This window comes from Vombatus ursinus, unplaced genomic scaffold (assembly GCF_900497805.2).
Source record: "Vombatus ursinus unplaced genomic scaffold, bare-nosed wombat genome assembly UNPS02009770.1, whole genome shotgun sequence".
Lineage (NCBI taxonomy): Eukaryota > Metazoa > Chordata > Mammalia > Diprotodontia > Vombatidae > Vombatus > Vombatus ursinus.
In genome coordinates, this window is record NW_020949548.1 from 18,088,054 (window position 1) to 18,111,631 (window position 23,578).

At 34.7% G+C, this 23,578-nt stretch overlaps 1 protein-coding gene across 3 annotated transcripts in view; it reads right to left on the reverse strand.

Annotated features, from left to right (window-relative positions):
* PIK3C2A (phosphatidylinositol-4-phosphate 3-kinase catalytic subunit type 2 alpha) overlaps positions 1-23,578 on the reverse strand; it is a 152,865-nt gene that overhangs the window by 42,351 nt on the left and 86,936 nt on the right. For 2 of the 3 annotated variants that reach the window (XM_027852551.1, XM_027852552.1), the window contains exons 7-19: positions 21,947-22,026; positions 21,752-21,815; positions 19,427-19,570; positions 15,512-15,560; positions 15,221-15,431; positions 14,509-14,631; positions 11,465-11,632; positions 7,731-7,842; positions 6,588-6,733; positions 3,892-4,080; positions 3,205-3,298; positions 2,675-2,769; positions 2,156-2,336 (exon numbers count right to left, since the gene is read on the reverse strand). In XM_027852551.1, coding sequence (XP_027708352.1) covers positions 2,156-2,336; positions 2,675-2,769; positions 3,205-3,298; positions 3,892-4,080; positions 6,588-6,733; positions 7,731-7,842; positions 11,465-11,632; positions 14,509-14,631; positions 15,221-15,431; positions 15,512-15,560; positions 19,427-19,570; positions 21,752-21,815; positions 21,947-22,026 — 1,656 coding nt within the window. The remainder of the gene's footprint in view (positions 1-2,155; positions 2,337-2,674; positions 2,770-3,204; positions 3,299-3,891; positions 4,081-6,587; positions 6,734-7,730; positions 7,843-11,464; positions 11,633-14,508; positions 14,632-15,220; positions 15,432-15,511; positions 15,561-19,426; positions 19,571-21,751; positions 21,816-21,946; positions 22,027-23,578) is intronic. The other variant, XM_027852554.1, reaches the window with a different exon arrangement.

Genomic DNA, 23,578 nt, shown 5'->3' on the forward strand with positions numbered 1-23,578 from the left:
ACAAATCTACCTATCTCACCCTAGTTGGACATTTCAAACTGAATCTCCCAGACACTTTTCAAACTCAACATGTTCAAAATTGAACTCCTCAAAACTAAACTTTTTAAATAAAGCATAATCTCCTCTGTTTAGCTTTTAAAGCTGTATATAGCCTGGCTCCAAGCTATTTCTCTAGCTTCACTGCATTACTCCCCACTTCTGCAGTCTGTAATCTAGCTAAACAGTCCTTCTTCTGTTCCTCATTCCTGATACTCCATTTCTCATCTCCATGGCTTTGCATTAGTTATCCTCAAACCGAGAAAGCACTCCCACCTCACCTATGTCTCAGAGAACTCCTGTTCCTTCAAGACATAGCTCAAATACCATTTCTTGCATGAAGCCTTTCCTGATCCTCCTAAATCAGTGCCCTCCCTTGTAACCCTGTATTTAGTATATATTTGTATTTACTAAATTTATATTTATTCTATAGCTAGACAGTTTAGATGTTTTTTGTGTCTTCCACTAGAAACTAAGCTATTTACAAGTAAGGATTGTTTCATTCTTTGTACTTACATCTCAGAATCTATCACAGTGCTCAGAACATAATAGACACTTAGTAAATATTTGCTGATTGGTTTTTTTTTTTGCTATCAGAAAATGCCAATATGAATATTTTGAACATGTGTTCTCCTTCTCTCTCCCCTCTCCCATATGTGTGTGTGTGTGTGTGTGCATGCACACACACGTTCCTTTAAGTATGTGCAAGAGAATGAATTTTCAAGAACATCGACATGACTGAATTCAAGATATCAAGGAGATTCAAATCTAAGCCATGAGAAACAGTTGAAGGAGTTGGGGAGTTAGCCTAGAAAAAGAAGACTTAGGGGGAGATATGATCACAGTCTTGAAATATTTTAATGATTCTAACAGAAGAAAGATTTTTCCTATTCTGCTTGGCAGTACAAATAGGAAGAACTGAAGCCAGTGGCTTGGAGTTATAATGAAGCAGTTTTTATCTCAAATACAATGAAGAAATTCTTTAAGATTAAAGTTATTAAAAGGAAGAGGTACCATGGAGACCACTGAGCTTTCTATAACAAAAAGTCTTCCAGGAGAGGCTAGATGAATACTTCCTTAAATGTGTTAGAGATGATTTATGCTCCAATGTCACTATATCACAAGAAGTTTGTGAACATGTGTGTTTAATGTAAAATCAAGACTAGAAAACCCCAAAGAAAAATATGATTAATTAGAGTAGAAGTTGTTCAACAACAGAACTATTGTTATTGAGGTAGGATGTAGAAACTCTTTTCCTACAAATACTGAATAATATGAATATTTGTCCAGAATTATTTAGGTAGGGCACTCAAGTTCAGGATCTCATCACCTCTCATCTAGACATCCAATAGCTTTCCTAATTAGTCTCCCTAGTTCTAGTGTCTGCCCTCTCTAATATTATAATGATTATAACTAAAACACACATTTGAGCATTTTACTCTCCAACTGAAAAATCTTCAGCAGATCTCTACTGCCTCTATGACTCCCCTGTTTGGCATTTAAATCTCTCCAAAATATGATTCATCACTTTAAAAATATTATTTCATATTACTTCCATTCATTGCAAACCTTTCCAGGTAAACCAAGCAGTCTAGCCATTCTCCAACTTTGCCCAGATGGTTGATTCATTTCTGGAGCATACTCTTTCCTGATCTTCACCTTTTAGAAAATTCTTAAGTTTCTAGCACAGCAAGGCTCTATCTTATACTACTACTACTACTACTATTAACAACAACAATAATAATAATAATAGCTAACATTTACACATCACTTACTATGTGCCAGGCACTGTGCTAAGTGCTTTACAATCTTATTATTTCATGTGATCCTCATGACAACCTTGTATTTACTAATGACAATAGTGTATTTACTTATTTGTATTGTATCTCCCCATAAAATCTAAGCACTTTGATGGCGGAGTATCTTTATACTTCCAGTACCTTGCACATAAAAGTCATTTAATAAATGTTTGTTGAATTAGAATGAATTGAGTTAAACTTGTTAAAGTCCTAGACTACTATCCTATCACAATATCTTCCCATAACACACAGGAATAAATTCACCAATAGAAAACACCAATACTGCTGCAATCTTCATAGATGGATGTACAGGTACATACCTGCCGAGCTGATCCGCTAGCCTGTCGGACTTTCTCTGCCACTCCTCCTAAAAGCTGTACAAGTTTCGTCTGCTTTAAGAGCTCTTCTCTTAGTCCCCTTCCTCCAATTGACAGGAAAGCTCCCAGGATATGCTCATATCGAACACCAAACTGTGCATCATGCAGAGCATCTTTCAATAGCCTATTATAGCAAGCACTGCATCAAATCATCTCGAAAACTTAATGAAATTTTCAAAAATCAATTTAAGGAGATACATTTTTCATATTCAGAATTTTTTAACCTTTTAATAAACTCATTATCCAACCACTTTGCATTAAAAAGCCTTTAAAAAATTACTTCAGTGTTATAATATGCCATACGTTCCTATAACTTAATTTCTCAGTATTAATACAATAGCACTTTTGTTCTTCAATACCAGTTTTTTGCATCTATAGTAGATTAAAACTAACGGTACATTCTCTAATGTACCTTTAGTGCAACTTCAAAAAATCAAATAGTTTGTGAAACCGAATTCTTACCAATATAAGTAGTGTGCTATACGAATATTTCCCAATGCCCGGGACAAGAGGAATCTCACTAATGAACTGTCCAGATAAATTTCATACTTTAAAGCCTGTGGGGAAAAGAAAAGAACTATCAAAAAACATCATTATTTTCCTATGAAGAACAGAGACAAGGACTAGACCTGTAATTTTATTGGTATATGGCATTCTCATATAAGTACCCCCCTCTCTCAATAAAGGTCAAACACTTCTCTGGAAGTTATAATATTGAGAGAGTTGCTTAGATTACTGAAGTTGGGAAGCATGCTCAGACTCATGCACACAGTATGTCAGAGGCAGGACTTGAATTCAGATCTTCCCGGCACCAAGGCTAGCTCTCTATCCACTATGCCATAATGCCTCTTACAGGAAAAGAAGAAAGAAAACATTTATTACATTCCTACTGCAGGCTAGGCACTGTGCACCTTACAACAAATTTTAGAGGCCTTAAGAAATGCTATCTATTTATTATGCCATTGTGAAGTGGGAAAAATAACCAAGCTCACTTGTACAAACTGTGGGAGGAAATCAGTTAGCTCATCATCACTAATTGCTTCAATCCAGTTTACAGCCAGGGCCCGCACTTCCTGATCCGCAAATCTGGAAAAATACAAAAGAATATAGTAGGCTTCAATTTACTGCTGGAATAAATACACCTATACAAACATATTTTGTACTCATGTAGTATGTTCTCTGTAGATATACGTTCCTTTTCTGGGAGGAAATTTTATCATGTGACACAGATTTAGTTTACTGAAAATATTAGCATTCCCAGAAATAGTTTAAGCACGCATTATCAAATATTTGTTCCATAATACAGAAATTCATTTAACTTAAAATTTCCATTAAGGGTATACATTAAACACTTGAAAATGTTTTACAAATATCTCTCCAATATAATTTCCTTTGAGAAATTCTTAACAGTGCTTTGAACAGGAGGGTGATATAAACTTTACTCAAAAAAGCCATGGTTTTGCTTATATTTTTGCCTTTATAAAAAAAAAAAAAACAAATACCTATTAATTCAACTATTTTAAATGAAAGCAACAATCTTTCCAAACCTGGGTTGATAAATGGTATAAAACGTCAAGGAAAAAAATATTTGTTTGCACTAAGGTAAAAGATACTTTAATATAAAAGTATATCACCTCATTAAGAACACTAATTAAATATAGTCTCATATTTGAACTTACTTTGAATCCAGCAGTTCCAGGGCATTCAGTGGAGGCAATGGTGGCCACTGCTGAAGTAATGAGTATGTTTTAGAAAGATTTGCCCATTTCCAGTTTGGGGCACTTGCTAGTATTTTTGGAAGGCAGCTTGGGTGCTTAAGGCAATAATAACGTTTCTCCCACAAAAAAGCTTTATCTTCTTTAGAAAGTCTATATATAATAAAATCAGATTCTCAGTGTTATAACAGTGCCATGCATCTCAAAGATCACAAAATCAAAAGAAATACCTCTAGAGCAGCCACCTCATCACTGAAATGCTGTACTAACTGCGGTGTGTGGAAGGGGCACTGGATTTGGTGTTGGAGAACCTGGGTTTCAGTTCTGCCTCTGACACTATGAGTATCATTATATCTAAAACAGGGATAATATGCTAGCTCATCAGGATCAAATTTAAAAATAAACAAAACACTCTTTTAAGTCTTAAAACACTACATAAATATGAGCTGTTTTCAGTAACAAAAAGGAATGACAAGAAAACATCAAAATGCCATAAGTGGAAGAGAATAAATCTAACCTTCAAGGAAAGTCTTACTTATACAAACATTTTTAAAGAAATGAGGTTTTATCACATTCAAGTATATAAAGAACAATTTTTGATAGAGAAAGAAGTTATCATGGCATTTTACAAGAAGAACACTAGACTTGAAGTTGGTAGAGCTCTGACTCTGAATTTTGCCTCTACTAATTACTCGCCAAGCAGCTAGGTAGATAGAGCACTGGACCTGGAGTCAGGAAGACCCAAATTCAAATCTGACCTCAGATACTGACTAGCTGTGTCACCCTGGGCAAGTCACTAAACCCTGTATGCCTCAGTTTCCTCATCTGAAAAATGAGCTGGAGAAGGATATGGCAAACCACTCCAGTATCTTTCCCAAGAAAACCCCAAATGGAGTCATGAAGAGTCGGACATGACTTAAATAATTGAACGACAAAATTTACTCCCTGGGTGAGATGGGATAGGTTCCTTAACCTTTGGAAACTGAAGTTTCTTGCAAAACAAGAGAATGGGAATTGATGATCTCTAAAGGTCCTTGCCAGCTCACTATGAAAACTAGCTATATATCCTATTGGATTATAGTATGTGCCTGAAATCAACTATTAACCTATGAGGTAGACTAAACATTTTCCTTTGCTTATGACATTCATTTTCTTAGCAACACCCATCTCTTCTACTGCTGCTCATAAACAGGACCAAGGTAAGGTAAATAAATCAATAAGCACCTATTATGTGTCAAGTACTGGGGACATGATGACAAAAATAAAGTAGTCTCAGCCCTAAAGGAATTTACTCACAAAGGGGAAAAGCAAATCAAATACCAGGTAACTTTGGAGAGGAAGGCAGTACTTTTTAATCTGCCTTGCAACTTCATCTATCACTAAACGGAAATTTGCCTTCTCCAAAGTAACTAATGATCTCTTAATTGAGAAATCAATTCCTATCATTTTCAACTTATTTGTGGCATCTGACCACCCTCTCCTCTCAGAGTTTTTATGACATTATATTCACCTGATTTTCCTGTCTAAAAAATCTTCCCACTCTCCTTTGCTGGATAATTATCCATAGTCACACACCCTGACTGTGAGTGTTCCCCAATGTTCAATTTTAGATTCTTTTCTTTCAGTAACTATATCAGCTCCTATGGGTTGAATTATCTTTTCTATGCAGATGATTCTTTCCAGGGGTGGGGAACCTGCGGCCTTGAGGCCACATATGGCCCTCTAGGTCCTCAAATGCAGTCCTTTGAATCTAAACTTCACAGAACAAATCCTTTTATTATTTGCTTATTCTCTTATTTGCTCTCTGAAATTCCATTGCACCCATCCTGTTTATGTAACCAAACCTATTTAACGTAGCTAAAAACTGCTGGGCAGGGCTCACTGACTTTTGTATATACAGCAATAACTGTAAGTCCACCCCTATTTCTCCATCTTGATTGTATGATTGGCAGCAGTACCTAAGCAATGGATTTTCAGACTACTTTTGTTACACTACCCTGTATTGAACCTCTCTGTATATATTTTATTTGTTCATTTTCTATTTAAAATAGATTTTTGCATGTATTTGTTGTTTCCCCCATCAAGGATGCAGAGTCTTTGGGAACAGATTTATTTTATTCTTTGTACTGTATTCTTACCCACTAGCACTATGCCTGGCACATAGTAGGTGCTTCATTAATACTTGATTGACTGATAAATGCTGGATACGAACAAGGTGGCAGAAATTAGTCCAGCTCTGGAGCATATGAAGGGGAAGACCATGATGTAAGGCTGGCAAAGTAGGTGGGAGACAGATGGGGAGGGTCACAAATTCAAGGATCAGGATCTTATACTTTATCTGGCATTTGGCAGGCAATGGGGAATCACTGCTCCCCACTGCAAGTAAGGGAATGACATGGTTAGAACAAGAAGATGGTTCAAAGAAAATCTGACAGACTAGAAAGGGAAAAGGCTGAAAGCAGCAACGTCTATTACCTAAAGACCTTAAAATATTTTATTACATTTAAATTAGAAAGTGTTATAAAACTATTTATCAAGCACATTGTAAACATCATAAAACTAAATAATTTATTACACAAGTCAGACTTTACATCACCTGAGTAACACATATTGTAAGGTATCAAGACATCAATGCTTAAGATCAATGAAAAGAAACATACCCAAATGAAGAATCTCTGGAAAGAATGGCAAGAAGTTTTCCTCTCGTATCTTTTTCCAGTGTTTCTAAGCACTGCTGCTGTACAATGCTACCGTTAACTTGAGGCTTTGTATAAATGATATCAAACGTAGGGGAAGGAAAGTCAACCTTAACAAATTAAACAAAAGCCAACCTTCAGTTTTTGAGCTGCAAATGAAACTGTAGATGTTGACTTCCTTTCTAAAAAAAAATATTTATCGGTAGCTTTTGTTTTCACAATGCCTAAATTTCACCTTGTACCATTCCCCTCTCCACTTTCAGGGAATCATTCCATATAAAAGAAAAACAATCAGCAAAACTGATTCACACATTGAAAAAAGTCTGAAAATATGATATATCACACCCAAGGGAACAAAGAAAAATACTATATATCCCTTTCCAAATTGATAGTACATCAGCTTACTATCCTGAGACCCAAAACACTAACCCTTTTTAGTGGCTAAGAACCAAAATCAAATTAAGACCTCAGATTTGTCCTTCTCCGTAATCTCACTGTGGCAGAAGTAACCTTAGGTTCTTGAAGGATATGTTCATAGAATATAAGCTCTGGTAGATAACAAGCATACAAAAAAGGCTTTCAGTACACAGACTTGAGTACTGTATGTCTTTTATCTAAGTACAGCCCTACCTAAATTCAGAAAGGCTTATCACCAAGGGACTGTCCACTGGGTAGTAATGTTTTCAGCCATAGCAATTCAGTAAGATACATGGAGAAGGCATCAAGGGTTAGATGTGCATTAGGGGTCTATTCACAATGACGAAACCTGAAGAAACCTACTGAATTAAGCTTTCCTGCTACATGATGTTCTTCAATATGAAATATGAAGACTGTTTTTGTTAATATTTCTCATTAGGAAAGAGTGCATGAGCTATGAATTCAGGTACATTTTTCATAAAACTTTACCAAAATTGTCAAAAAATTAATCAGAACTTATATAAAACCTATTATTTTCATTAAGTTCACTAAGTTCAAAAAGAACGCCTTTTTATTAAGAATTAATGCTAGTTAGTGCCCACACTGTAAAGACAATTGGCTCCATAAACAGTATTATTTCATATTAGTTCTAGGATAAAAAGCAGGCCAAAAAAAACAACAAACCATTACCTGCAGTACTATTCTTTCCATCACATGTCCTTTTTTGTGGGTTATCCCAGGTATGGGTTGTGTAGGGGATGAAGCCCAAAGATAGAGAAGTTTAGTTCCACAAGTTAAGAACCTAAAAGTTAAACAAATAGAAGTGGTTTAAAAAGAACAGGTAACAATGTCTATTGTTTCTCACTGGTAAATTTACCATACACAGAAAACACTATTTTGAATCCTAAATGATATTCCATTTACTAACCTGAAGACCGGAAGAATACCTTCAATATTAATTTGGAAGAAAGGTAGGTTCAGTGGACAGGAACAGAAGACAATGAGTTCAGTTTTAGACATATTAAGTTTGAGATGTCTATAGGACATTCACTTTAAAATTTGGTGATGTAAGACTAGAACACAGAAGTAGAAAGAACTTTGTGGTACAACCACAGTTAGAGGGTGTCACATAGAGAGATGATATAGCAAAGCAGACTGAAAAGGAACAAATCACATAGGTAGCAAGTAGAATCAAGTGAGAACAGTTTCACAAAAATCCAGAGAGGGAAGAATCAGGAGGAGATGGTTGTGGATAAAATGCTACAGGGCGGTCAGGAAGCACAAGGATGGAGAAAAGGCCATTAGCTTTGGCAATCATTAGTGACGCCATGTTACCTACCAACTGATGAGGAAGCGAAAGACTGAGGGTGCAGAATGAGACATGTTTTTGGACATAGCCAATGAAGAAATTTGCTTTGCTATGCATATGTGTTACAAGGCTTGTTTTTGTTTTTCAATAGGGATTGAGGAAGAGAAAGAAAATAGATTTTTCTTCATTAAAAAAGAAATCACTGGTAATTTTGGAGAGAGCAGTTTCAGTTGAGTAATAAGGTTGGAAAATATATTGCAGATCACTAAGAAGAACGAGAAGAGAAGTGGAAGGGCTGAAAAAACTTTCTCAAAGAGTTTGACTGAGGAACAGAAGAAAAATAATAGACTGATAACTAGCAGGGATAGCAGGATCCACTGGGCATTTTTTTTAAACCTAGGGGAGTTTGGGATGTGCTTGTAGGCAGAAGGAACCAGCAGAAAGAGAAACTGAAGATTCATAAGAGGAAAACAAAGATAATGAGGTCAATCTGCTGGAGATGAGGGACAGAGAGAGCACATCAAGAGGGGTTGACATTAATGAGAAGGGCCATCTTATCATCATAGGCTCGAGTAAAGGAGGAGATACTGTTAGATGAGGTGGTGAGAGGAGAAAAGGGAGTTCTTATTGGATAGTTTCAATTTTATTAGATAAAGGAAGGCCTCCAAGAGTACTCTGTGGATGATTTAGGGAAAGAAAAAAAACACAAATCACACAGAATTAGGAGCAGTATAAGAGGGAGTACCCACACTGTGGTGGTGGATGATAAGGAAACTGAGGCAAACAGGGTTAAGTGATTTGTCCAAGGTCACACAGCTTAAACTGAGGAAGATGAATCTTCCTAGTTCCAGGACTGGCCCACTCTATCCACTGCACCACCTAGCTCAGCTGCCCAGTAATAAATCCATCTAATTCCATCTAAATAACTCAAAATATTCAAAAATATCTTAATGAGTAAGAAAGCTAAGTAGAGCATTCTAAGTTTTTTTTTTAAACACTGGCATGATAAAGTAATATCATAGAAAGATAACTATGACAATAGTATATATACAATGCCAGAAATTCCACAAATGTACAGAAAAGACTGATTTGGTTCAAAGGTTTATTTTTTAAGTTGAAGAACATATTTATCACAACAATTTCCATCAATAAAACAACTCTATGCCCTAGATTATTTTTCTGCTTACTGAAATTAATGCCTTCAGTACTATTAAAAGATTTTGACACCTCTTTGTAGTATAATACTGAAGAAATTTCTAAAAATCCTGCTTAATCTACAAACAAAACAAGAAAAATGTATAAACATGTTCTTTGTTCATACATTTTAAAGCCTGGTTCACTGAATTCAAGTAGACCATCTTTTTTCCAAAACTCTCCTTTCACATTTGTGACTTGATGTTTTCATCCAAAGGCAAAGGCCTTTGAATCTTGGTTACATTCTAACTAGCAGTAGTCTTTAGAACCCACTCATTATTGATTTAGAAATGCAAGAGGGACATGTGGCATCTATTCTGTGAATATTAAGATTCAGTCTCATTAAGTAGTGTTGCTGGCATTTCTCCACCCTCTACATATAACAACGTGTTCAGTTCTTCTAATCTAGATACTTCTTAGATGACCATATCACCACAAGTTGTTTAAGTATTTATTTAGAGGTATGAATAAACAAAAATAATTGCCTCCTTTTACATTTTTTCCAAATGAATAAACATGTTAAAAACTGTTAAAACAGTTTAAAAAACTGTTTTTAAAGAAAAAAAAACCTTCGTAAAAAATATGCACAGTCAAGCAAAACAAATTCCCATATTCATTATAACCAAAAATCTATGTCATTCTGCATTTTGACTCTATCATTTCTCTATCAGGAGGTAGCATGTTTATCATCAGTTCTTCATTAACATGGATAATTATTACATTAATCAGAGGTCTTACATATTTCAAAGTTGTCTTTACTTTGTTGTTAGTGTCTCAATTGTTCTTCTGGTTCTGCTCATTTTACTCTATCAATTTTCAAGTACTGATGAAATACTAAGTGCTATCATCAACCCTAAAGTGTGCTTGTAAGCTGAATTTCCATTAACAATTTCTTATATGCAGAAAGCAAGCTGGATATAAAATTTCCAAAGACATAAAGAAGATATCCTCCCTTCCCCTTTAGATATCTTAAATTCCAGGAGCTTTCTGAAACATACATTATGAATCTTAAAAGTACCCCTGAAAGCAGTGTGCCAAAGGTCAAGGAAAAGTTTTGCTTCTCTGTTTTAAAGAAGCCTGTTACTTAGCCAAGTCAGTCATCTAAATTGTCTGAGCTTCAAAGGCAGGGTTCTTAACCTGGGGGAGCGGGGAAAGAGAAGAAAATATTAACTATTTCACTAATCTTTGGTATACTCTGTAACACAGTATATTTTATTCCATGCATTTAAAAACACTAGTCTGAGAAGGGGTCTGTAGGCTCCTTCAGACTGCCAGAGGGGTCCAAGACACAAAAGATGAAGGCTCCTGTGGGTAAGTCCATGCTTTTGCTTGTAAATATTTATGATAGTGCTGCAAATAGGATTGTTTATATTTATTCAAATAGCTTCCCTGAGTCTAAAAGATGCACGTGTGAAGTGCACCCCAATGCTGCTGTGGCTGGGAGTAACGGGGAGTACGCTTTTCCACATCAGGCTACCAAGTTTATCAGAAAGTCTCTTCAAACACAATCAGTATCTATCTCCAATTACCCATACCAAGACTTCAGAGCCTCAGGACCCCTGCTACTTACAATCATAGGAAGTAAAAAACAAATAAATTTTGGTATTTTCTCCTCAAAAAGTAAAGTCACTAAATGGTTATCAACCAGAAAATATTTTTTAGCTAGTATGTCACTAAGACTAGCTACTTAAGGCATAGAAGAGCTGTGATCTTCATTCCATGTAAGAGTACATGAAATAATATATGAAATTAAATAAATCTGAAATCATTATATTAGTGCCCATAGACATTATTATAAATGATTGATATCTGCACAGATTATGACAGATCCTTCTCACAAAGCCCACAGCTAAGAGGAATACAAAGTACCACCTTAGACATTACCCAAGATAGGAATGATTACCACTCATTTAACACTTACCGCTTAAAGTCAAAAAGAGGTAAAGAAACTTTGCCTAAAATCTCAGGTCCCTTTCGCTGTTTATTAGAGTCAGGGGAACTTCCACTGTTTTGATTTAAAATTCCAAAAAGGGTAAGGTGAAGAAGTGATTCCAATGGTAACTGTGAGATCTGAATGGGGAAAATGATTCTGTGAGGAAAAAAGTGGTCAGTTAATAGAAATAATTAAAAGTCAAATGAACACATTTAACCTTTCATAGAAATTACTACAGTGAAAAATATCAATTTCTGAAAATTGTTTTCAATTTTGCATCATCTTTAAATGAGATAATCTGTATGTTATTTAACTTTGAATGTAATAATATGCAAAATACTGAAAATATTACTCCCATTAAGAAATATTAAATGCATTTTATTCAATTGAGAATGAAGGCAGGATAACTGTACCATACCTCAAACCATAACAGGAGTCACCAAAACTATATGGTACTGGTTTAAAAAAGAAAAGTAGATCAGTGGAACAGACTAGATAGGCAAGAACTAGCTGAAACTGAAAGGAATAGCTCAATTTTTGATAAACCAAAATAAATTTCAAAGGAAAGACATCCCTACTAAGTTTATAGGAAATATTGGGAAAAGTAAAAAGTAGTTTAGCAGAAATTGTGTTTACTTCTACATCTTACATCACATACACCATAATAAGCCTCAGGAGAATACAGAAGATAACAACATAAAAAAATCAGAATAAATTACCTTTTAAATCTACACAAAGGAAGTATATCCATAACCAAATAAGGAATGGAAGCAATCATAAAAGACAAAGTAGACAATTTGATAACATAAAACTAAAATAATTTCTCATGACCAAAATCAGAGAAGGATAAACACAAAGACTATACTAAAAAGAAGCAGAATTTGTAGTAATTATAATAACCAATTTTATTAACTAAGAGAATGAATTATGTTTCTTTCCTTCCTCTCAAAAGAGAAATGATGGACTAAGAGGGCAAAATATTACATATATTGTCAAATGAAGTCAATGTACTAGTTGTTTTGTTTAATTTTTTTGTTTGTTATAAGTGAGGATTCAATTCCCATAACAGTGGGTGGGGTCTATATTAAGGAAATTACAGTTTTGGTGGGAAGGGGAAAGTCATCAATAAAACTTTTAAATATATTTTAAATGCAGAAATAGGTAGAATATGGAGAATTTTCATTCTCAATTTTGTTTATAATGATAATTCTCCTAACCTCAAAGACAGTTCTGAACCATAATGCTGTTCAAATTACAATAATTTAGAAAGCAAACTCATTTAGTGAGGCAGAGATATGTAAATGTATAACTTTCTTATTTGTCAGCTAAAGCAGAGACCAGATGTTTAAGAAATTCAACAAACAACATTTTTAAAATGAAACATTAAAATAAACTGTACTATAAATATGTTAAAAAGTCCAAATGAATTTCATAAACAATACCAAAAAAAGTCTCTCCTTTTAAAAATTATACTTGGCTTTTCTCAACAAATATTCAGAAGCACAAAGAAAAATACCAATGATGATATGTGAAATTAAACTTCTACTATTTTCAGACTACAAATTTTTACATATTAAAAATAACAGGGCATGTGGTGCAAGGATAGAGTGCCAAGTCTGGAATCAGGAAGACTCATCATCTTCCTGAGTTCAAATCTGGCCTCAGACACTTCCTTGCTGTATGATCCTAGGCAAGTCACTTAACTCCGTTTGCCTCAGTTTCCTCATCTATAAAATGAGATGGAGAAGGAAATGGCAAACCATTCCAGTATCTTTGCCAAAAAACCCCAAATAGGGTCACAAAGAGTCAGACATGACTGAACAACATTAAAAATAATGTGTGTTATTAAGTGAAGGAAAAAATAATGTGTGACAAGGCATTGTTCCCTAATTAACAACTTTTCAAGGTACTTCTCCTAAGACTTTGTCCACACACTACAGCCTGACCACACGAGCTTGCATGGAGTCTGAGAAGATCATAGATCACTGCATCTAACCATGTTTACCTGAAGAGTGTTTTCTAAAGTCAGAGAACTTAAGTTAAAATAAGTTTTGCTGTATATTTTCATCAGATCACAGAAGGTGCAATTCTTCTGAAAATTGTCCACATCCTGTGATCATTTATCTGTTTGGGATGGTACTCAGTCATCTATATTTACATCAATTCTTCATATTTGGATATCAGATTTTTATCAGCGATATTTGATGCAAGGATTCTTCCACTACATACCTTCTTTTTGTTCTAGATACATTTTGTTCATGAGAAATTTTTTTAGCTCAATACAATCAAAAGTGTTTATTTTGTCCTTTATGCTTTAGGATGTGGCAGTGTACTGTTCTTTTGATTTTGCTTTTTAAAATCTACAGTAATGTCATATTTCTCAGAGACTTAAATGTAAATGTATTATTAAATGTATTAGCAGGAATTCAACAGTCATTTTTGGAATAAATTCTAATAAATAATAAATATAATAAAATAAAACAGTCATTCTGGACTTATAATTTGGATTATAATAATTATAATTTTATAATATAATATATAATTATATTATAATAATTATAATTTGGATTATAATAAATATAATAAAATAAAACAGTCATAAATATAATAAATAAAACAGTCATTTTGGAATAAATTTTAAGAGGTCATCTAGTCCAATAAATAAATTCAACAAATTATTAAAGAAATTTAACTGAAAGCTAACTTCATTTCTTTAAAAAAAAAATTGAAATGAACCCTTGCACAAAAAAAAAGTTATTGTGTCACTTTAAGGAAGGAGTTCTTACCTGGGGTCCATAAACTTATTTTTGTAGTATTTTGATAACTGTTAATATGATTGATTTTCTTTGTAATCCTACATGCTTCATTTTATTTATTTAAAAACAATATTCTGAGAAGGGCTCCATAGTCTTCACCAAACTACCAAAGAGGTCCACGAAACAAAGGTTAAAACCCCTTGCTTCAAAGAAATGTGCAAAGAAATGTAAAACATACAACTACTAAAAGACATTCAATTTGGAAATATCACTTACAGTTCATCCCATTTAATAAGATAGAAGAAATTCTTATATGTGCCAACTTTCTTCGACTGAATAGGCTTAAAAAGATCCTTCCCATTGTGAATCAGGGAACAAATTAAATAGTATTTTTCATAACTGAAAAGAGAAAATTAAATTTCAAATGTACTCTAATGGCTCATAATTTCAAACAATACTTATATTTTTCCTGCAATAGTAACTGCTTTCTGGAGTTTGCATAGGCAAAAGTTCATTAAATTGGTCCCAAGTTATTTGTAATTCATACTAATTCAGCTAAAATTTAGCAACTAAACTTGTGAAGAGTTAGCTAATAAATGAATAAATAAAATTCGCAGAGGCCTACTTAACCTACTACAGATTCGTGGAATTGTCTAAGAAGCGATCTCAATGGTTTCTGGATAGGGAAATAGCCTATTTTATCAATTCTTTAGTGCCAGGTAATGCCCAGAAAGAACAACTTGCATACGCTACCCAGGATCCTAGGTTTAACACAATTTTAGTTCTTGCTTGTTCCCATGAATTTTTCTTGACTTTTTATATATAAGACTACTTTAGCTTTTAACAAATATCTCACTGTTTTGAAACCAACTACTAAAGTACTATTTAGTACTGGGTTGGTTTTGTTTTTTTTTTAAGTTTAGAAAGGCACCTGAGTATACTTTGCTGAAATTCAGTATTACACTATTAGACTACGGTGATTGCTTACTTTGCTACCCAATTAGGTGAAATTCCATGTGCGGCAAATATTGTAAACTGGAGTTGTTCTGTTGTAGTCCATGCTTCCTTAGTGGTCCTATGACTCTGTCCACAGTCTACAGGACCACCACATGAGCTTGCATGGAGTCGGAGAAGATCATAGATGGCTACGGTTAACTGGTCCATGCTTACTTGAATTGGATTTTCTGAAGTCAGGGAACCTAAGTTAAAATAAACTTGTAATACATTTTACTGAAAACAAGCAAGGAAAATTTACTAGAACTTTCTTAAATAAATTTACCCCTACTTGAACTCTTGCTTAATATGTCACGTCTGGATAATGACGTCACCTAGAAAAGGAAATAAAATAGTAAAAGAAAAAGCAGCCAAGATAGCAAATAATCACTTTACTCCTGAAAAAATATTTTAATTTGAATATCACATATTAACTCAATCCTCTAGAACCTTAAGGTTTATGATACATTTTCTCACAACAACCAAGTGATGTAAGTATTATAACCCCCATTTTATAGATAAGGAATTGAGGCTCTAAGAGGTTAAGTGACTACTCACTCATTATCACACAGCTAGTAAGCATCTAAGGAAGTATTCAAACTTAGATTTCCTAACTCCAAGTCCAAGCATGCCTATTCCTCCTGTTGGATAGTGCATCTAGGGGCATGAGAAAAGGTACATCTAGTAGCATTGATGGTGACCTAACTACTCTATCTACTCACCAAACCATATGGTCTCTCAAATATACATAATTGAGACTATACCAAAGAGATTATTTCCTTCTTGGGAAAACTAAAGAAACTACAGATATGTAATTATTTTGAGATGCACTAAGGAAATAATATACTAAAAGACACAAAACATAAAACTGGAATACCTAAAACAAATATTTAAGTACAATGGCAAATAAGTATTTTAATCCCACCTTCACTTAGGCTCTATAGCATCAAACTCATGCCCCAGAAGCACTAACAGGAGGTGTGGGTATACTTCTTGTACTGTCATTCCCTGTACTATCATTCTCTAAACCCCTAAACAATAGAAACCATTCCTCCTTGGTATTTTACTTTGTCAAGGTAGATAACCCAACAACCAGATCCTGATGGAGGCCATTCTGCTTACTTTCTCAGGAAGTTCAGAACCTGGCTTCAAGTTGTCTTTCCATCCTAAACCCTGTCCTTATTCTTGGGGACTTCAATTGACATGCTGCTGTCCCCTCAAACACCTTTGCTTCACAGTTCTCAATGCCTCTAGTTCTTAGTCTGAAAGCCACCACCTCAGCCACACACAGCAATGGTCATAGCCTAGATCTCATCACTAACACATGTCCCAATTCCATAATCTATAACTACGAAATTTGCCTAAACATCACCTCCTCTTCTTCCATCTCTCCCTTAACTTCACCCCTCCCAAATTGATTCTCTATTCTCACCACAACCTCTGGTCACTCCATCTCCTTGTTCTCCCAGGCTATCACCCTTGTTCTGGCCTCGTTTTTCTACCTCCAAAATTGTCGTTCTATTGTTGGCCAGTTCAATTTCACATTGCTCTCTGCCCTCAGACACTTTCTAGATGTATGACAGTTACTTAACCTCTTTAAGCCTCAGCTTCCTCATCTGTAAAATGGGGACCATAATGGGGATAAGAAATATCTTTTCAGGATCAAATGAGATAACACAAGTAAAGTACTTTGTAAACCTTAAAACCCTATATAAATGCAAACTATTATTAATTATTATTGAATCCTATTGTGCTTACAAACCCAATCTTGAATTATTCCTACCATTCATTTCCTCTACTTCTGCAAAATGCCTCTGGAAAAAGTGCCATAACCATGAAGACTGGTTAGTTTCACTTCAAATTTGTTATTTAGTCTCAAGTAGATCCTACATGCTACATATCAATCCTTTTATTCTTCTCTAATTTACTCTACTGCACTGCTTAACAGTGTCTGTTCTAAACCTTCTCTTCTCCCTTTAAGGCACTAAACTTTATTCACTAAATTGAAGCAATTGTAAGCTCCTTTTCTTCCCCATTTCCATGCTTTAAAACACTGCAGTATCCTCCATCTGCTCCAGTTTTAGAAAAAGAAATGCCCCTTCTCTTTGTCAATGCTGACTCTTCTATTTGTGTCCTTGACCCCATTCTCTCTACCTCTTCCAGGAGAATGTCTCTTCAATTATCCCCTTTCTCCCTAAATATCACCCTCTCAACTAGGTTCCTTTCCTGTTGCCTACAAATATGTCCAGCTCTTCATATCCTTAAAAAACCCTTTACTTGACCCCTCAGACTATCATCCTCTATCTCTCCTCCTTTTCATGGCCAAATTCCTACAGAAAGCTATCTTTCCTCATGGTCTCTGTTGTCTCACCTTCTGCTTATTTCTCTACACCTTGAAATTAGTTTTCATTCTACACCACTCAACATAAAACCAGTCTCTTCAAAGTCATCCATGATCCAATCTTTTTATTGCTAAATTAAGCTAATTTTCATTGCTTTATTTAATCCAATTAACTTTTCTCTATCATATCGCAGAAACATTTTCATCCTGGAAGCTTACTCAAGGCCTGGAATTCACACAATGGAAGTACTCTTTGCCTCTGCATTCTCTCTCTTATTCACAACTTCCTTCTATGTGTTTTCTCCCCATATTAGAATGTAAGCTCTTTAAGGACAGGAACCATCTTCCTTTCTTTCTGTATTTGTATTCTCAGCACTTAGTACAGTGCCTGACATATAGTGAACATTTAATAAATGTTCCTCAACTGACTGACTCTCCATGATCATTCCTGATCTCTGATCTCAGTGCAACCTCACTGTATACTTCTGATTACCCTACTTCCTAGGTTTTAATGCCAGTGTTCTGTTGTGGTTCTCAACCCACTGATTCTTCTCAGTGTCTAGCAGCAGCATCATTTATGTCCTGACCCCAACGCATGGACACCTGAGCCTTTTTCTCTTCTCTTTCTATATTCTCTCTCAATGACTTCATCAACTCTCATGGATTCAACTAGCAACTCTATGTAGCTGAATCCCAAATCTAAAATATCCAGCCCTAGTCTTTCTTCTGAGTTCTGGTCCCACACTTCAATTGTCTATGGGGTATCTCTACTTGGATTTCCCAAAGGCATCTCAAACTCAATATATCCAAAAGAGAAGTCATTATCCTTCCCACACCTACCTCTCCCCAAGGCCACTACTCCTGCCCAAATTACTTCATATTCATTTTGTATACAGCTTATATTGTCTATATTCCCAGTACCTAGCACAGTATCTGACACACAACAGGTACTTTTAAGTCCCCATCAGGCTTCTTTGTCCATTCATTTTCATTCACTTTTCTTCTTTTATAGCCATAGTTAGTCAATAATCTTCTTTTGGTTCTACTTTTTTGACTTTGCAATCCTTCATAAGTATTTCCAAATTTCTTTATATTTTTCAAAATTGTTGGTTTTAGTTATGTTTGTTTTCTTTATATGAATGTTCTTTAATATATTTAAGCCACTTCACTATAGTTGGCTACTTATATTGCTTCCAATTTTTTTTACATATAATTCTGCTATGGAAATCTCTGAAGAAATAATTTTTGTTTTTGATGTTTTCTGTATACATTCCCAACATAGGAATGAATTAATCAATCATACCTAAAGTTTGATTTAAGCGCCATCTAAAATACATACCTACATACTGTATGCAAGTAAAGGCAGATTATGAGAACCACCTCTACTTGCTCTCTTCCTAAACTAGGTTCTTGCTAAATACAGGGGCACCTTTCTACTAACTTCTGGAGCCTAGGGCAATGTTAAAGCCACTTCTGAGAGTCCGTTAGTTGGTATCCTACTCAGTTTCACTCTCTGGGAATCTCCACTGGTGCCTGGGATCATCATTCTCCTTCCAGGAACCTCCTCAATACCTCTCAACACTGTCAATACCCTCCAACAACAATATCATTACCATCCCTGTGTCCTCCTCAGGGAGGCAATATTTTGAACCCTAGAACATAAAAAGCAGATCCCTGTCTAGAAAAGATTACCATACAATAACCTTCCTGATAGATGAGGTTCCACATTGGGATTTTAGCAAACTTAATGTAATAATATTCTGCCTAGTGGAAAGCATGCTATCCTAGTCTGGGGGTAGGTATGTTATTTCCTCCACAGAAGTATAATAGAGAATGTAAAAATTACCCGGAGATACTCACCTCATCACTTTTGCTCCTTGGAAGATTAACTGCTCTTTTTAGTTTCTTTACAGATTCTGTAATGGCTGGAGTCTCTACACCATCTAAAGCACTACAGATTTTTCTTACTGCTTTGATTATCTGATCTACTGCTTTATGTTGGTTCTAAAAAAGAAGATGAAAAAGTCAGAAGTAAAGAATTTAAAAGAATATCAGATATGAAGTCACAATTTAGCCTTTTAAAGAATTGGCGATAAATGGACTCACTTTGATGTTACAAAAATTAAAAGGGCTAACAAGAATTATAAAACAAGTTTTGACCCAATTTTTTAGTTATACAATTTCCTAGTTTATAGGAAGCCATACTGTAAATCTGTGTTTGCAATGTTTTTCACTGTGCCAAAATTCTAGAGAAAAGGCCTGACAAATTCCTACCTTGCTATCAGACACCAGTTAAATGCAGTATCTATTATTGTCTCTAGACCATGGATTTGAGGCTTAATTGTGTCACTAACACCGTAATCTCAGGCAAGTTAGTCACTTAATTTCTTACAGTCTCAGTTTTCTCATCTGTAAAGTCTCATCTTTACATTATTCCTACTTACACTTATACCTACCTCACAGTATTATACTGAGGATCAAATGATAAAAATGTACATAAAGTATTGTGCAGCCATAAGACATTGTGTGAACTTGTCAGGTTCAATAAAATATAAAGTTAATAAAAAGTGGAATATAGTTTTTATGCTAATTTTGGAATAAGACACCTTCACAGAATTGTTTTTGTTGTTTAGTTGTTTCATTCGTGTCCAATGTTTCAGGACTCCATTTGGGGTTTTCTTGGCAAAGATACTACAGTGGTTTTGCCATTTCCTTCTCCAGCTCATTTTACAGATGAGGAAACTGAGGCAAACAGGATTCAGTGACCTGCCCATGGTCACACAGCTATTAAGTGTCTGATTTGAACTCAGGTCTTTCTGACTCCAGGCCCAGCACTCTATCCACTTCACCACCTAGATGCCCTCTCATAAGAATAGTACATGTTTTTCTTTTGGCTGTTAACAGTAACATTTTTTTTTGTTTTGTTTCAAGAAACTCTGATAATTAAAATGTCATCCATAAAGGCTTAAGGAACTCTGTCACACATGAGTAAAACTTAGATGTGGATACTAAAAAAACTATGTGAGTTTTGGAGCAGTGGCTTTTGGAACTACATGTTTGAACTATTTCTCAAATTCTTTTAAACCTTTAAAGTTTTTCCTCGAGTATTATTTGTTTTCCAACAATAGATTATCAGTAACAAACAACCTTTTCAGATAACTTAGTATTCAATAACATGCAAACAGAACACCGCTATAAAATCAGTTTGTGAAAGCAAGAATTTGGAAGCCTCCATCACTCCCTCAATTACACAATTCACTTAAAAGCAGTATTACAGAATGAGTTGAAACCTACTAGAAAGATGTCTCTTATCTCTACTTTTTTTTTTTTTAAACCAGACTATTCTTATAAGGAAACTTTTAGTGAGGAAAGTCCTTTTATCAAAGCAAGTTAGCACCAACTTTGCAACTTTCACCCTTAGAGAGTTGCCTGGGACATTTGGAGGTTAAGTGGCTTACCCTGGGTCACACAGTGTATTTATGCCAGAAGGAGAACTTGAACCCAGGTCTTCCTGACTCTGAATCTACATTTCTATCTACCAGGACTTACTTTCTCTGTAGTATCTTTTAAAATGTTAAGTTTTTTTTATCTTCAAGGCCTACTGCATTAACTTTTAAGGGATTTAAAAAAAAATGTAGAATCAGAGAAGACTAGCATTATTTATTGTTAATTATTTTTGGGGTTTTTTTGGTTTGTTTTTGTTTTGGTTTTTTTTTGTGAGGCAATTGGGGTTAAGTGACTTGCCCAAGATCACACAGCTAGTATGTGTCAAGTGTTTGGTCTGAGGCTGGATTTGAACTCAAGTCCTCCTGACTTCAGGGCTGGTGCTTCATCCACTGCGCCACCTAGCTGCCCCTTATTTATTGTTAATTAAGCTGAAACTAAAGGGTTCCAATAATTACTCTATCACTCTTTGGAACAAGTTCTTCTCCGAAATATAAGTCAAATTGGGAGATATATTCTTATCTTAGTGTCATGAAATTTTGGTAATAAATATGTAATTTAAAATATTTAATGAAATTGGAAAATAATCAAACCTAAAGACTTGGGTCTCCAGAATAAACCACCTTGTGAAACATTTCATAACCTTTTAAGACTGTTTAGTTCCAAACAAAAACTATTTTAAGTGAAAATACTGGAAATAATCTGGGAACCAATAAGCCAAAAATGTAAAATAATACTTACTTCACTTTGAAAAGCCATCTCCACTTGGTTATGATAAGTATCTAGAAGTTCTTCAACAGAATGTCTGAAATAAAGAATAACTACTATGGCTGAAGGAGATGATATACAAATATTAATGACTTATTCAACAAAAGTAATATAATCATTTCCTTAAACATGTTTGAATGCTTACAAAGTAAACCTTAAATACCATACCTTGTCATGACTTCTTTAAATGGATTTTCTATATGGTGTAGATATTTGCTTAAATCTGTAGGTGTTTTATCATCTTCTGCCTAAACACAAAAATGTGTTTATTAAAGTAAATGGTTAACACCTTTATTATTTGGATTGCCAGACCCAATAGAGTACTTTGTTTTTTAAAATTAAAGATGTAATAATTACCCAAATATAAAGCACTCATTTGATTTCTTATGAGATTAGTAGGGATTAATATTCTGACTTTTTTTTTCTTTCTTTTTTTTTGGTGAGGCAATTGGGGTTAGGTGACTTGCCCAGGGTCACACAATTAGTAAATGTCAAGTGTCTGAGGCCAGATTTGAACTCAGGTCCTCCTGACTCCTAGGCCAGTGCTCTATCCACTGCACCACCTAGTTGCCCCTCTGACAAAAATTTTCAAAAGAAGGTACATGAAAGTAGTTAAGTATAGGTTCAAATACATAAATACCTTCGAGAACAAAACCCACTCCTGTTCTAGGTCTATATGTAATAACAGCAGAACCAAAAATTATTTTTAAATGTAGCTAACTGGCAGCCAGGATAAAGATATGGTGAAATAAGATGGAGAAGGAGACATGATATTCTGCAATTCTTTTTTCCCCAATAATAAACAAACATGGACTGTTGCTACCAGTTTAATTATCTATTAGTGTCAGGGGCTGCTATTGCTTAAGAAACTAAAAACAATATTTATTTGTGACTGCTAGAACAAGACAGATTTTGTCAAAGTCTCTTTAGAATCTTCAGCCTTTGCCTATCAAATGATTCCTTCTCTGCTGCTTTCAAATATGCCCAAGTTTCTGTCATCCTTAAAAAAAAAAAAAAAACCTTCACTAATGTTGCAAAAAAACAAAACATTGGCATGATTCAACAAAAAGAAGACAAGCCATCTTAAATCTACCCCTCTGCAAGAGGTGGGAGCTCCACAGATGTTGTACATTGTACTTATTTTGAGACCTTTTTGATGTATTGATCACTTATGTTGATCTTTTATTTCTTTAAAAAAAAAAAACATTTTCTTATCAATAAAAAATTTATTTAAAAAAAACCTTACTAGAAAGTACCATTCACCAAGCTATCAATCTTTATTTCTCCTTCCCTTTCTCAGCCACACTCCTTGGAAAAGTCTATACTCACAATCTCAATTTCTTCGCATTTCATCCCCCTTCTTAATCATTTGCAATCTGGTTTTTAGGATCAGTCAACTAAGGCTGCTCTTTGCAAAATTTTCAATCATTTCTTAATTAATTTCAATACTAATTTTCAATGGATGTGTTGAATTTCATACTGCAAAATACCCTTTCTTCCTAGACACTTACTCCTCTAAAATGGTTCTCCAATCTGCTTTTCCTCTATTTCTTTTCCTACATCAGCACTCAAATTATACACTCCTTAACTACAGGTGTTCCCCAAGGTGCTGTCTTTGACTTTCTTTTCCCTCTATATTCTCTTTGTGTAACCTAATGAGCTTCCATGGATTTAACTACCATCTACCAACTATACAGAAGATTCACAAATGTACATATTCAGCCCCATTTTCTAAAGCTTCAGTCCCACTACACCACCAACTGGCAGGTAAGTATGACAATGGATAGAATGCGGGGACTG